This window comes from Thermobia domestica, chromosome 2 (genome assembly GCF_964235325.1).
Source record: "Thermobia domestica chromosome 2, izTheDome1.hap1.1, whole genome shotgun sequence".
In the NCBI taxonomy this organism is placed as follows: domain Eukaryota; kingdom Metazoa; phylum Arthropoda; class Insecta; order Zygentoma; family Lepismatidae; genus Thermobia; species Thermobia domestica.
In genome coordinates this window covers 125,286,106-125,303,004 of record NC_137455.1, presented here as the reverse complement: position 1 = coordinate 125,303,004, position 16,899 = coordinate 125,286,106, and the positions used below count along the sequence as shown (strand labels likewise).

At 34.8% G+C, this 16,899-nt stretch overlaps 1 protein-coding gene across 1 annotated transcript in view; it reads right to left on the bottom strand.

Annotated features, from left to right (window-relative positions):
- Nucleotides 1-16,899, bottom strand: part of LOC145679162 (uncharacterized) — a 107,046-nt gene that overhangs the window by 55,724 nt on the left and 34,423 nt on the right. Inside the window, exon 4 of the mRNA XM_081749753.1 lies at nt 7,908-8,412. Within this exon, the coding sequence (XP_081605879.1) occupies nt 7,908-8,412 (505 nt within the window). The remainder of the gene's footprint in view (nt 1-7,907; nt 8,413-16,899) is intronic.

Sequence of the window (16,899 nt, the reverse complement as noted above, 5' to 3'; positions counted from 1 at the left end):
CCTTCGCCACTGCATCTGAAACGAACACTGGAACTTAGCGCGAGGTGTCAAGGAAAATGATGTTCAGAAGCCTTATGGATAATGGTGGTGGGCGTTGTGGGTTTGGGACCACCACCAACCTTAGGAATATCAAGTACGCTAAGACCCTAAGGCGCATATGCAGTATACTCCAGTAAGATTGGTGGTTCGAAAGGACGGTAAACTCAAAATCACCTCACCGTATGTTTAAAGAATCCGTTCGCTTTTGAAATCTCGTTGCTGTAGATGCCACAGACGTAGAGACAAATTACAGAAGAGTTTCAAGTATAAAACTGGAATCCAGCAACTATGGCAGAGGTACTGAAAGCGATAAAGGAGAGAATATCGTTAGGGAAAGCTTCAGAAGTCTTATTCTCGTATGATGTATGCGTAAATGTTACATCTCCACCGGTAAATTTGCGTAATTTATCGATCCGTGATGGTGTCAGTGCCTCAAATTAAAACTTCCCGAGAAAAAAAAAAAAACATCGAGGGAAATGAACAAGCAGAATATGAAAAACAAACGAGTATCTGATGTTCCCAACACCAGTAATTTTTGCTGGTAGCAATAATTAGTACGGTATTTGTAAATATATACATAAAAAATTGTCTTCATGTATACAGTGAAGTATGGTATCATGAATTACGTATATAGTGGCGTAAGGAAAGTGGAATTAGCATGTGATACGTGTATGGATAAACAAGAAACTCATACACTATATCCGAGATACAAAAGGCATGTATTACACTATCTTAATAAATAGATTGATATGATTATTAGACAACAGAATAGGAATGGCAAATTTATTAGCGTCTTTATTTCGTACATTAGTTAAATATGTTTCCATCTGCAGAAGAATGTTGTATGACTATTACAAGGTACGTCAAATCCTACTAGGTTTGCACATAAGCCAGGATATCACAAAACGTCTGAAATGTCCAGTCCCTGTCGCCGCACTGCACTGAAAAATCAAATATTCAGTTGCTATTCTAGATGAAAAATCGGAGTGCAAGCATGCTCAAATTTTATCGAAAAGGAACCCCAAACTTCTGTTAAACGCACAACAAAATTCTTTAGGATGATAACTTGCTAGTATTATGTCGGGGAAATTGAAGGAAAATATAGGAAAAGGCATGCCACTGCTATTAACGCTCGCACCTGCGCAGTTGGAAATAGTTTACTAACTTGTCAACCTGTAACTTGGAATTTCAAGTTCTATACAGGGTGGCTCAAAAGTAGGTATACAGTCCCCTACTGATCAACTCATTGCTTTTTATATCATTTCTTATTGTTATCCATTAGGTAGACTTAGTTTCTTTATTCTTTGTTCTGTCTTTTTATTTATATCTTAAGCTCAGAACATCTGAAGCAAATAAACATATAAGCTAGAATGTTATCCTTGATCAATTCAGGAATGTATACTTACTTTTGGGCCACCCTGTACAACATTCTTGCTGAAAATCACATTAATACTAACAAGTGTGAATTTTTTTGCTTTTACAAGTCACCATAAGCTTCGCTGCGATGAATTTTTCCAGAGAAAGGCCAGCTAAGCCGAGGCAGGAGAGAATGCGGAGAGACAGGCCTGAGTTCATTGATAATGTGTTCCCTAGTCACAGCGTTATAGAGGCAGGCCAGCCAAGTCGAGGCAAAGGGAGGCAGGAGAGGATACATAGAGATGGGCCTGAGTCCATGGACTGTGTCCTAGAGAGACCTTTGTCTAGTATATACCCGACTGCATATGCGGTAGGAGGCTTTATTGAGTTGCTCACATAACAGTATCTAGGCTCGACTGTCCTGTCCTCAGATTAATATTTGTGGTGGCAGGCACGTAGCCAGGATTTCGTAATACGGGGGTCCGTAAAGAAATACTGCTGTTATAACCAGGGGCTCGATCATTCTAAACTATTTTACTGGCAACATACACAAATTGGTTGGTTAGGACAATAAAATGAGGATATGTTGGTAATTATTTTAGTAACAAGCTATGAAGAAATCTCGAGTAAAAGAACATTAAAAAAGTACTGAAAAAGATATAGTCTTCCGAAGTCATTCGAACTCGGTTCTTCTTGTCTTCTTTCTTCTTCTTTCTCTTATCTTCGTTTAATGCCGTCAAGAATAGCAATGAGATCTCCTTTGGTAGTAAAGACATACTATAAAATGGATTAGTGTTGCCGCGAAATTAAAAATTTCATTAACAAGTGTAACTGCAATCTATTTTGCCAGGCTCATATTATTGGTGATTATGGGCATTCTTTAATTTCTACCTCTGAGTTTATCTGATCGAACCGGTTTATCGATCATCATTTGTAGTCCATAGTACTAATATGGAGCTAGATGGAATTCGGAATGCTGCGTTACAACATGTATTTTAGGGATGGGCAAAACCGGTTTTTTATAAAAAGCGGAAATCGGTTTCTAGAAAAACCGAAACCCAAAAAGCGACATTTCGGATTTCTCCAAAACCGGTTTCGGATTTCTTCAAAACCGGTTCCGTTTTCACCGAAACTGGTTTCTGTGAAAACTTTTAGAAGACATAAATCTATTTCTGTGGAAACAGATTCCGGAGAACAACGAAACACTATTCTGATCAGAAATAGAACAAATTTTGGAAAAAACCGGAACCGGTTTTGAAGAAAACCGAAACAGGATCTGGTAAAAACCAATAACAGGTTTCGGTGAAAACCGAACTGACTTTAAAGAAAACCGAAACCGGTTTCGGTGAAAAACCGAATCGTTTTTTTTCTAAAAACCGAAAACCCGGTTTTTGTGTCCACCACTAATCTACTTTCAACTTGACACCTCACCCTTTCCTCAACATAAAGTTCCTCATAAGAAAGAGTACCCAGACGCTTGCTGTAGCTTATATTCTTGTTTTTCCCGTTATGATTCTTGTTTTTCCCGTTATTTTTTGTTTCATCCTTCCTTAATTTTTTTTTCATTTCTGGTTCTGAAGGGGGTCCGGATCCCCCGGACCCACCCCTTGGCTATGTGCCTGGTGGTGGCACAAAAACCGGTTTTTCGGTTTTCTCCAAAACCGGTTCCAGTTTTTTTCCAAAATTGGTTCTATTTCTGACCAGAATACTCTTCCGTTGTTCTCCTTAAACCGATTGCGTTTCCACAGAAATAGTTTTATGTGTCTTCCAAAAGTTTTCACCGAACCGGTTTCGGTTTTTCTACAAACCGGTTTCCTGTTTTTATAAAAACGGGTTTGCCCACCTCTTAATTAATATACGGTCATCCTGACACTAGAAAAAGAGTGACTATCGGACTCGTTACAGGAGCTTACATTTGGAGGTTTCAGAGCACAAAAGCCCATATGCTATCAGTATAGACAAGAGGTAGATAGGAACAAGATTACTGTCAGATGCTTGCTTCTTCTTAGGTAGATTACTTATTATAACACTGGTAAGAGGAAATTAACCACTCTAGTTACAAAGATTTAGCAACTTAAAATTATTATTAACTCTTAAATTTTAATTTTCATTAATATTGTCTTCCAACTTACGTTTTCAGAGTTGAACATATTTCTTGTAATAATAATGTAGGAAGGAGATAAATAATATACAATATTTAAGTATAATGCTAACAAATAAGGATTGAGTCAAGAAGGAAAGAAGCAATAAATTAATGGAATAAAGTGTGTATTTCTACTCCGCAAAACACCTTTTACAAAGATGCGTCTAATATGAGATTAAAAGTAAAAGAAACATAATATCTATAGTATATTTATCGTATTATATGAACGTCAAAGTTGATCGCTGACAGAAAGAAAAGAACAGAAACAGTGAATTTACGAGATCAAAGTTTTGAGGGGAAATATTTTCTTTGGAAAGCCATGAACAAATGTATGAATTTAGAATCCTGAACAAGCAGTACTGAACTTCGTAATAGCTACAGGCTATACAGAGAGTGAAGTCGGGAAGTCCGTTCTCCAGGAGAGATAATTATTTGTGAAGAAGAAATCTTTAGTATCCTACCCGTCAATTTGCATATTGCTTATGAATGTTGCTACGACTTTCTAGTTTTATGAGGGATAGAACTATAAAACTGTTTCTGCCTTAATGACAATTGAACTTGCCATGAATATTCCGAAGTCACCAAGCGTAATTGCAATGGATAGAGAAAGTAAGTGTACATGGGCGTGTGTGTATAGGAGGGGAATTATATAGTTATTGTATGTATATAAAATACTGCATACTGGTAGATTGATTTTTTACTAAATTCATTCCGCTCCGCGATTTATCTACAATGACGATATAAATACGATGGAATTGGTATATAGGAAATAATAATAAGTAATTTATTATTATCTTTATTATTTGTCAATAACAATTTGCTATTGGTCCCCAGTGGCCATAATGACTCAATATGTGATGAGAACGAAGGTTTAGAGGCATAATTTTCTAAGATTCACATAATTTTGTATCAAACAAGCATAACTTTTCTTTTCTACCTTTGGCATGAATATATAATATTCGATGTTATATATTTAAACCCGTAATTACCCTCAGCATTATAGACTAAAACATCTCCTAAAGAAAATTATAATTTGTCTGTATTTATTCAGATTTGTATAAAGTAAGGTCCGCGCACAAGACGAGATTTAAAGTTTTTGCTGGAGGTCCCTACTCGAGAAAATACTGTCTTGTCTCGAAAATATGTGCCTGTCTCATCTCGAAGAGTTCTATCTCGTCTTGCAAGCAAGATGAGACAAAATGTTATGAAGAACATAATTAAAAAATAAACAAAGTATGAGAAATTTGCAACATTCTGATCAACATGCTGGAAACCTCACAAATTAAGAATGGGACCAACTGACAATCGGACAATACACGAACTATGAACGGACAATTGACAAGGTAGTACCTGTATTTTTATGAATTTTTTGGTCTGTAGAACATAAGGTCAACAATTTTTCTTCCTATGCCTTGTGAAATTTTGGTGTTCAGACGCTCATTAGTCGCGCCTCCACTTTGCCGCATTATTTTTAAAATACAGTATAGCCCCGACTTTACATTTCCGCATTTAATGAAAGGTTAATTTGGTCCCAAAACATAACGCTACGTACGAATACATAATGCATTTGAATCTGCACTTAAAGACAACCATATCAGTAAATTTTCCGGATTTAACGAAAGGAAATTGCGGAAATAATATCGTTAGTAAATGAAAATACATCGCTTACCTTGTGATACCATATTTACTAGAATCGAAAAATACATTTGTATATGAGTATTTCGATAAGTGTTCACAAATACTACTGTGAATATTTCGATAAAATCAGCAGACACTACAATCGCTATTTCTATCGATTATTGGAAACCGTGGTTTCATAAGGGTCTGTGTGTATTCAGGGGCGTCAATTTCAGTGGAAATTCGAGGGTCTCGTACAGCTGTATGTGTTTAATTGTCAGATTGGGTATTCTAACAAGACGTCAATGATAATGTTAATACAAAGTCGAGGGCCCAAACAAATTTCATATGATCCTGGGCTCCTTCGGCTCCTCAGGAGCGGCACCCATGCGTGTATTTCGTTTTGTAATTAAAATAAGGGTAGAGTATTTGTTATACCCATGGCATAGAAATAGAAGAAACAAGAAATGTGCCATGAATCTGAGGAGAGAAATAAAAAAGAAACAAACAAACAACATAATGTGGAATTCAGTAGTTTGTAATTTAACGACAGTATGTGTCAAGATGTTTTCTATATTTATGTGAATATGTTAATTTTGTATTTTTTTTAAAAAAAAAAAAAAACGAACAATCCTTACAAAGCAATCCAAAATCATTCAGCTCTACCCTCTAAAAGCAAAAATATACTAAAATATTAAAATCTTGTATTTTTTGATTGTATACATTTTTGATAAGTTGCATAAAGAATCAATTCATGATATATATCTTCATATTTTGAACAATCAAAAAAATGAATAATGCGCTAGCACATCAGCTGCATCCAGTGGCGCCGAGTGAATGTCAAAACTGAATGTGACAACGATTTGTCTTCATAACAGAAGAGGAGGAGTACTCGTGATAGGGGTCTAGAATAATTTAGAGTATAACAAATCACCACGTATTCTCCACTTAAGAGGGCACTGTTTGTACAAAAATCAAGTTATAATTTAAGTACATATTTTACTCTATTTTTTTTAAATTAATAGATTTTGTCTTACATTACCAAACCTTAACTTTAATATCCTACATTACCTTGTTTAAATACAACTATAGTTATAACTACTTCTCAAGGTCTTCCTTTAGTGGGTATAAACCTAGTAATAAAAGATATAGTAAATAATATATATAGAAGAGGAGTATACCTATTTCTTTTTGATAGACAAGACTTTTTTAAACTAATAGGCTACAGAAAAGGAGCAGAAAGAGGAAGCTCATTCCCATATGTCCGTGATTGCCGCAACTTCCGTTTCTGGTGTTCATAGTTGAAAATGTTTACACATAGATTACCACGTGGGCGTGTGTAAGGTAATATCCAGTTAGATTAAACGTACCAGTAAACACAATTACAAATACAACATTTTCATACTAATTTCGTCCTAGCTTACTTATTTACTGTTAAATTAAGTAATTAAGTTAGTAGAGATGTATTTAGACTGTGCATATGCGTAGACAACGCCAATTAGTTAAGCAGTATTTGAATATACGGCAAAGTGTTTCAGAGTCGAGACCCCTATATGGCATATTTAATGGAAAAGTTAGGAACTAAAGCCAATATTTGTGCGTATTGTGGCTGAATATTCATGTAAAATGTTCATTAATAATAAAATATGTAAGGTCATACATTGAAATCATGTGCCGGTAGTACATATTTACAGGTTAAGAGAGTCTAGAGTAAAGAATTAATTGCAGGACATTGTATAAAGACTAAATAGAAAGCAATAACCGTATTAGCTATTAAAAACAATACTTCTATAAAATACATAAGGAGAAAATATTTTTGAGTTGGACAAGTTGAAGAAATGGAGCTAAAACTAATAAAACCATTGGGCGCTCTTCTTAAGATTGCTTGATGCGATGTGCTTATCACATGTCCACAATTAGAGACCTATTATGGTTGATAATAGTAGAAACGTCATTTAAACAATAAATCTTGGCCAATACTTTAAACCTTACGAGGGAATATCACTCAGAGATAATTGCACCAAATTTGATGTAGGAGTAGATAATGGGAATAGAAAAGAACGTGTGGAAGCATTCGTTTCGCAGGCGTTCGGAATCAGAAATAATGGGTCCTGGAGAAGTATGGTCAATCAGATATCGATAGGATGGATCCTTTGCTCACTGTTGTGGCCAATACAGAAGAAGTTAAATAAAGTAGAATGAAAACAGAAAAGATGGGTTGAACAAAAAATGTGCCAATGTCCACCCTCAGCCCCACCAGGCAAATGCCGGGATACTAAATCTATCATCTGCCGTTGCCATTACTTATTGGGTATGCATCTCTAGTTAGTTTAATGAAATTATATATACAGAAAATAATGATGGACGTCGCCAGAAGTTTTCCCGAAAAAAAGGTATTTTTATTCTAGAGAAGAGAATATTTATATTTTATTTTTATCATTTTACAGTGTTTTAATATGTGTTTGGTATCACACTGTTCGTGCGTATACTCAGTAAGCGTTTAGATGTCAGGAGCCAATGAGTTTCCATTCTGCATACCAATGAGGACCGTAAATTCAATATTTACTCACATGAATAGATCAAAGGATTATATTATTTTTTTTTACTCCACATTTTTCCAGTAGTATTTTTTATTGATAAACTCTTGTTTATTTTTGCGAATTGACAAAAAAAATTAAAGTGAGAATGAAAAACATATTACATGAAATTTCTTGATAATTGACAACAAGATATAATTACAATCAAATTTTACTTCTTGTTACGTAGGCCAAGTCCTAAGTTTGTATTGCCCTGCAGTTTACAACTGCGAATATAACCAGATGTATTCCCCATGCAATAACGTCTGTAGGAAGGCCAAGCATTGAAACCATCCCCAGTTTTTCTTTTGGAGTCATCGTGTATGATTTTGGCACAATTGACGCTGTCTCTGATGTTAGAGTTCAAATATTGAGAGCACGCTTTCCCGCAGCCTTTCTTCCCATCGGATGAACACCAGTTGCGATTGTTAATCTGGAACAGCCCATAGCTCGAGGATCCGTCAGAATTCTTTTTCACTGTCTCCGTACGAAAATTGGATTCATGATCTGCTATACAAACCCATGTTGAAACTCTGTTGCGTTGAATGTGGTACTTCTGGATGAGTTCCTTCGCAAGTTCACAATTAGTGTAACGTTTGGTGCTTGCTGTCAGGATGCAACCCACAAACACAAGAAGAGCAAGCAATTTTCGAGACATCTTGTTTCTGTTATCTTGTCTCTCTGAAAAAAAATAATAAAACGAAAATAAGAAAATATAAATGCTTATATATATCAAAGGCACATTCTCAAGATATTCAAAGAATATCCCCACCTAAATACTAGAATATCCATGAAAGTGTTCTGCATTATCCAGCATTATCTAACATAATCAAAACAGAAGATCTTATGGTTTCTAGTCAGGGGTAAAAGTGAGGGAGAACGTGGGAAGCACCGTCTCCCCACCTCCAAAAAATACGTACGGCGTCCTCCAGTTTCTAAAAAATACAATGGGCAAAGATAAGTAGGGGGACGGTGTGACGTCATGCCGCTACCTACCTTCCCCCTACCTTTTCAGATCCACTTTTACACCTGTTTCTTGTGATAGGTAAATTACGGCTCGCGGCCGATTTCTTCCTGTTCTGCCTGAGTCCAGCACTTCTTTGTAGCACACTTCTTAGCTTATCTTTAGGTAGAATAGGAATGCCTGTTATGATTAATCTTTGCAAAAAAGGACATTTTGATTTCAGAGAAATTTAATAGGAATTAATAAAGTAATTAAAGTTGCATTCATGACCCCTTCATTTTCGCACATGGTATAGTGCAATTTTAATTAGATTTTAAACTGGAAATAATAAAATTTCACTTTTTCCGTTGTCAGAAACTCAGATTGCTTAGACTTTCATTTTCTGAAAAATTAAATAAATGGCGATGTGTGATTGACTGAGAACATATCCTCTCTCCCAATCAGTGTATTTAATTTGAAATACACTTAGAAGAATACACAAATATATGGATATATATACTGTATGTCATTATTCAACCGCGAATTATTATTTGAACAAAATTAGAAACTCGAATTATTAACAGGAAAAAGCTTATCGATTTGTTTCATTTTCTTATGGAAGTTACGAATAGATCTACTTGCTCTTATGGAATAAACACAATGTTTATTCGAGTTAATATCCGAATCTATCCAACAAATTTTGACTTTTTTTTTTTAACCATTGGCGAATATACTTTTTCTTGATGATAAAAATTTTCATATTACAACACTTGAATCCAACCAACAGCAGAACTGAGCACCTTACTGTGTTAATGCTAACTTTTTTTTTTTAAGGCGGCCGTCACAGATCGGTAGATTAATCATACAGTAAAAGAATATTTGTCCGTCATTAATTACGTAATTTATATACAATGTAATTTGTAATATATTATTCCAATTTGTATAATTATGTTACTATTATTCTTAACATTTCGACTTTCGTACGTGGAAGTGTTGACAGACTCACCTTAATATCAAAAGTCAGTTCTTGTTCTTTTAATACTGGTTATTCTATATTTCTTTTGTATACATTTTTCACTTTAGAGAGAGTTCATCCGCGTTAACGCGGGGAGAGGTATATGTCCTCAACTATGTTACTGGTTCGTTAGTTGCATGCTAGCAATCAGAAGCATCAGGTCCCCTCCAGAAATTCTCGAACCTCCGAATCTACAAACTATTATTATTATTATTATAAATTATTCCTATATAGAATTGACAGGAGAAAATTTATATATATATATATATATATATATATATATATATATATATATATATATATATATATATATATATATGCTTAATAAACTATCTTGTATGGAATACTTGAAAAACAAGAAAAAGGCCAGAAATCGTATCCAGTATATGGAGTATTACTTCAGGAAACCAGAAATCCGTTATCTGTCTTCAGTACGTAGTGCTTTGAAAAGATTCGTTCAGTATGGAAGAAAACTAAGTGAAATAACTTCCAAATTAGCTAATCAAATTGAGTAAATTTTGGATATTCTGTGAATATTTTCAGGACATTATTTACTCAACATTATAGGAATATTAATGAAATTTTATGTATAAAATATGGACAAAATCGCCTGCGTTGTTTTTGAGAAAGTAGGTGTGAAAAGAAACTTACCCCAAAAGTAAACTACTCCTTGTGGATGTATTCTTAAGTAAAAATTTACAAAATATTACAGGGTTATTAATGAAATATTTATTTATAGAATATAAACAAAATGTCCTGAGTTGTTTTTGAGAAAATCGTCCGGGAAAAAAATTACTCCCGAGAATAAACCACACCTCGTACATTTTTACAGGTCAAATCAGTAGTGGCATATTGTTAGGTTGTTAATGAAATATTTAATCACAAAATATGTTGAAAATCGTCTCAGTCGTTTATGAGAAAATTGTCCAAGAAAAACTATTCCCTAAAAATAAATTCCCCCTTGTATGCTTTTTAAGCGCAAATGTGTTGTGACATATTATCTGGTTATTGATGAAATATTTATGTACGAAATATGAACAAAATCGCCGAAATCAGTTTTCAGAAAATCGTTTGAATTAAAATAACCCCCAAGAATAAACTACCTCTGGCACACTCTATCAAAATAAATGAGTTATGTTGTATTGTCAAGTTATTAATGAAATATGAGAAAAAAAATAGACTGAATCGTTTTTGAGAAATTCGTCCAAAAAAAAACACACACACCTTCAGGAGTAAACTACCCCTTGTCGACTTTTTGAACAGTAACTATTTTACCCCAGTATGGTGTTGTTATTCAGAAATGGATTTATGAAATAGAATCAAAATCATTAGCAAAAATCGCAACTTTTGATTTTCGTCCTTCAGTAAACTACCCTTATTTTTAGGGGAAGAAAGAAAATTCCTCCTGGAGAATGCCTCTGGAGAACCCATTAAAACCTTAAGTTTAAAGTTTGTTCTCCATACGTCGAACAGTAGGCTCCTAGGTGAATGTACATCAGGACAAGCGTACAAACGGACATACAGATGTCCAAAAATCACTTTTTCGGTACTTATGGGCCATGACAAGTGTAAATCCATTGAAATTTCGAATTCAATTTTTTGCGCGATCAGCATACTTTCTTCTCTCCTTTCGTCACTTGAAAGTAAAAAAGAAGTAGGTAAAGGCACAATGTTACTGATCATGGAGTCGGTGGTTCGAACCCAAGCCTAGGAAGGTTTTATATGTATATACAGTGAAACCTCTCTAAAGCGGACAGCCGTGGGGAATCAAAAATTGTCCGCTATAGAGAGGTGTCCGCCTTAGAGAGGTTTCAATATTTTCTTACCTATATTAACAAACAATGTATTCTGCTAATAGAAAAAAATATTTTTGTTTGAGTCATGATTTATGAATACTACCAAAATGCTAGTGTACCTGCATTATCCTTCGCCATCCAATACTCTATATTCGAGGCACATGGAAATAAGATGTTATAGTTCTGTGCACTTTACATTATCACAACTTACTACGTTTTCAGTATGTCGCTTTAATTTGTTTGTTAATCGCAGCCCAGTAGTCTTTTTTTTTTATTATTATTATTTGACAATATGCGTACCCGCGGGCAAAAAATACCAAACTTGTCTTCTGCTTGGTTAGAGATTCCAGCGGGACAGTAGAATAACGTGTCATCCCAAACGGCGGGCAACTGTCAATCAATTTTGTGTCTAAAACAGCTTGGGTGGGAGTGGGATGCAAACAAAGGACATGACAGTGTTGTTAAATAGAGACGCTTCGTCTGGGTTGCTGAGCAGATAGTTGAGGAGGCAAAATGTTGTCACAATATTCCTTGGTGTCATATAATATGAATTACTGAAAATGTACTTTTACTGTACTTTTCAACGTATTTGTAGAGAGTGTCCGTAATACGAAGATAAATAATACCCATAAAAGACAAGAAGGACTGTCCGTGTCCGTAGTAGAGAGTGTCCGCTTTAGGGAGGTATGCAAATATGTTTTTCCCTATTACAGTGTTTGGGGATTACAAAATCTGTCCGTTACGGGAGGTGTCCGTTAATAGAGGTTTCACTGTATATATATATATATATATATATATATATATATATATATATATATATATATATATATATATATATATATATATATAAAGAGAGAGAGAGAGAGAACGTTCGCGAGGTAGTCGCGGACTCAAACCGGCGAATGCTAAGTGGTATAAGTGTAATTTCGTCGAAGACCTGCTCCCAGTAGGCGCTAGCGGCCCGCCATTTCATCGTTTGACTTCCGCCTCCAGCTATCCGCCACCGTCTTGCTAATGGGGAATTAGACTGACAGATGAGCATTGAAATTTACTTTTGAGAGTCAGTTCATCCCAGCCGGAAACAAGATTATAAGAAACTTCAAATAGTATTCCAAAAATTTTGAAAAATGTAATATTCTTGTTAATATGGCCTGCCTAAAGATTTTTCTTCTTCCTTCGGCCTTCTCCCCCAAAAAAGTTGCCTATCATTGGTTTACACAATGCACGAGGCTGTTGGGTGTCATTCCTGAAATAATCTGAAGTCACTAACAATTAGTTACTTCCGTTGTCTCCACCTCGTCTCCAAATTTCCTACATGCTAGCGATATTTCTTGAAGTCAGAAATAGTGTTGTGAAGGCTTGCAAAAAAAAAAAAAAAAGAAAGAAAAAAAAAGAAAAAAAGAAAAAAAAAGAAAGAAAGAAATTTTGGGTAAAAGCCAGGTTTTTACGGTTTTTCCCGTGATTAAGGAAAACGGAAAGTGAAAAAATCGAAATTTTCGAACATTTTACTATATTATGTTTTTAAAATAAAAACTATTTGCTTACTAGTTTAGAGTCAAGATAATTGGGTACTTATGTTTCTTCTATTAGAATAAGGAAATTTTGTGGCAATGTGCATCTCATCCAAACACCTCAAAGTTAGCACCGTAATAGAATGGAGTTATAGTTACAAATGAAACTAAAATATAATCCTAGTTAACTTAATTAATATAGACGCTTTAAAATTACCTTAAGCAATCTTATGAAGTTCCCGCTTGATGGAAGGTAGGTCTTAAAATAACGATTCCAAAATTATTTTATTTAATATGTTAAATCAAACATATATTTTATATAAGATATCTTCCTTGTGGTATGTAAAATTTCCGGAAATTTGAACCTGTTAGAAAAAAATAATTTGTTCGGAAATATTGGCAAAAGCCGGAAAATATAATTTAAAAACTATTTCTTCGCCTAATGCTAGAACTTTTTTTATTTTAAGTGTGCCCCTGCTAGCGCTGCCGCCAATGTGTGTTTTCCCATTCCTCCCTCGAAAAAGGAGAGACAAGTTTTTGTGGCCGAGATCCTTCAATAGTTGGATGCGGATAGGGTTCTTTCCCTAAAGCAAATGGAAGGTATCTTCCGTAGGAGGTCGGCGGGGGTGAGGCCGAAGAATGTTTCACTTTTTTTCCGAGAGTACACTTGAAATAAATTGGCTCTAATCTTAGTTGCTGTAACATGTCGGCAGCATATATACAATGTGTTTCGCTAACAGTAGAAATACTTAAAGCAGAATGTTCTAATTTTACTTTTACTTTTCCGATTCCTGGTACAATCGCTCTTTATTATTTGCATATATATATTAACTCAAAAAGAGATACGATCTTATTTACAGATACACACATACACCGCACAAGTGAGTAAATTTGAGCAGCGAGAAAAAGGGTTGAATATGTGATACTTCCGTTTGTTACTATTACAGACTAGCAGAATACCCGTTCTTCGCACGGGGAGGATACGTTTCATTTTGGACATAAAGAGCACCAAATTTGTCACTAATCTGGACCCCAAATCTATGAATTCGTCACTAATATCGGTCCTCTTCAATTATTTTTACATGTCGCCATCCTCCCTTAGGAGTAATAATGAGGCTGAATTTGAATTTAAACGGCATTGGCTGTTCACCTCAGCGATCCCGAAAACTATGGATTCGACACTAATATCGGTCATTTTCAATAAGTGTTATATATTTCTCTCTCTTCCAAGTAGCGGAGCTGAATTTGGATTTGAACAGCATCGGAAATGCCACTGTTCAGATCAGCGACCCCGAAAACTATGGATTCAACACTAATATCGGTAATTTTGGATTCATCTCCCCCTCCCCTTTCCTCAAGTTGCACCTTCAAAGTGAAATGATAAAAAAAAAAAAAAAAACATTCCAAACTTCATCTATGTTGAAAATTTTATCGAAGTCGGTCGGGAGGTTCAAGAGTTATTAAGTTACAAACACAGTCATCTTCGTATTGACACATATAGTTGTCGCACTAGAAAACAGGTATTTGATTACATATAGGATTTTCTATATAAAGTTTATATGAAAGTCTATAATAGAGTGTTAAATAATAGTAATTATATGTTTTAATGCATGAGTATTAGTGAAATTTGCCTACTGCTTTTTCTTTTCAGAAGTAATTTGGTTAAAATTAACGAAACTTCACCAGATCAAAGAGCACATTAAGAACTCAGTTTTATTCAAGAGACCTATTTGTTGCAACAGAAACGCTTCATGATGGTAGGCTTTATGCAACTGTAAAAGTTCTGTAATTAATGCACATCCACGAATAAACGACTAGAAAGCACATAACAGAAATGACTGCAGAGTATTAATTTTTAAGAATAATTGCAAGTTTTATTTCTGAGAGCTTTTTTTTTTTTTTTCAATATTCGCAATATTGAAATTTCTGAACTTAATTTTTCACACGTTCTAAAAATACTGTTCCATTACTAGTAAAATTAACCGAATTCAAAGATTTTTATTTTTTACCAATTTTTCCGGAAATAAATTGGAAAAATCTGTTTTTTACCGACAGGTTCAAAATTTCCGGTAATTTTACAACACTATAGCCAGGAAGGAAACAGCGCTGCTAGTGATAACTATTAGCCCAACTTCTACAATTATTAGTGTTACTGATAGACTGAAGCGTCTTCGTTTCACAGTAAGGATTCGATTTCTGTTATTCAAATGAATCTAAAGAAGAAATATTTGTTTCGACTGGTCTAAGTATTAAATCGACATAAAATGATATGCCCCATATAACAAATATTGCTTATCTCCCAAAGGCATTTCCATAACATTGCCAATATTAATCCTTTGTGATCCTTTTATATTTCCCGAATTTTCTAAATAGATGTGAACAAATTTGCCAGATTAAGGTGGATCACCACCCGGAAGTCAGTACATATTTTAGCTCATTCCCTTAACTACTGCGCAATGAAACGTTTTATATTATAAATATTGTATTAGAAGATAGAGTTATGTTTCAGCTACAACACAAGACACTGGTTCATTTAATTGTGTCTCCTGATATCGAAAAGTATAACAAATAAAAGAAAATATTTGATTCGTTTTACAATGAGCACTCAAGATGGCTGTTGTTGTAGATCTTACTAGAAGTGCTCCGTTTTATGAAATGTTCATTTGCATGTATAAAGTAAGGTAAGAATCTTATCACGAAATAGACATATTGTTTGACCGTTTTTCGCGTTATGTTTCATATTTTATTTAAATATTAATTTACATTTAAGGAAATAGATTTTGAGATGAAACTTGAGCAGAACGCCATAATGCGTTGTTGCCGAATTTGTACGTTTACTGTAGTAGTCAGAATAAGAAAATTCCTGGGTTCTAGCCTTGCAGTTCGAGAAGCGGAATTGAGGTAAGGGTCGAAAACTAAGTCCTCCAGTAAGTATCTAAGCAGAATTCCATGATTACTCCCTTTATTACCTGGCATCAGCAAACACTCGACACTATCTGGCAATGCCGCACTCAGTGTTTCTTCCAGACAATGTTTTTGGGGGGCACTGTCCCCCCGGAGCTCTGAGAGTGCCCCGGAGAAGAACCGTCTAAAACATAATAATAAATAGAATAGTACCGGTAGTGCCCCCCGGAATACTGTGTGCCCCCCCGGAACAGTTTTTCTGAAAGAACAACTGGCCGCACTATTCAAGTAGCGTTTAGCATAGCATCGAGAACACATAGTGACCCACCTTAAGGCATTTGGTATATAAAGTTAAAACCTACTACTTTAACGCCATCTACTAAAATAGGGTGAAACTAATGGTTTAAAAAATACCTACTAGACGTAGTACAAAGAAATCAAACAACTAGTAGGCCCTACTCGACAGCGAACGAAAACAATCAAAAAAAAAGTCGAGCGTAACTCGATAGAACTGAAATGAATAAAATTAAATTACCGCTTTTTCATTATGGATTTCATACTGAAACTAAAAGTGATGGTGAATTTCGGTAACTTCCAGTTTTAGTGTAGGGAGGTGGAAGATAGATAGATAGATAGATAGATAGATAGATAGATAGATAGATAGATAGATAGATAGATAGATAGATAGATAGATAGATAGATAGATAGATAGATAGATAGATAGATGTACAGTTGAAGCGGATGCGCTAATGGGACACAAATGCGAACGGAGACAAAATTCTATTACATATGCTCACCTCAAAATTGCTCGCAGCCAGTGTTTGTAGTTTGAGGAAAATTTCCCTAATCTATCCAAATTTCGTAGGTAAATTTATCAGAAAGGGGAAAAGGGAATATTTCGATAAAACGTAAAAATCCAGGGAAATTCTTGATTAATTGATCAATACAAATGCTTAAATTTTTTCTTGTTCTTCAGAAATAAACCAATACAATAGCAAT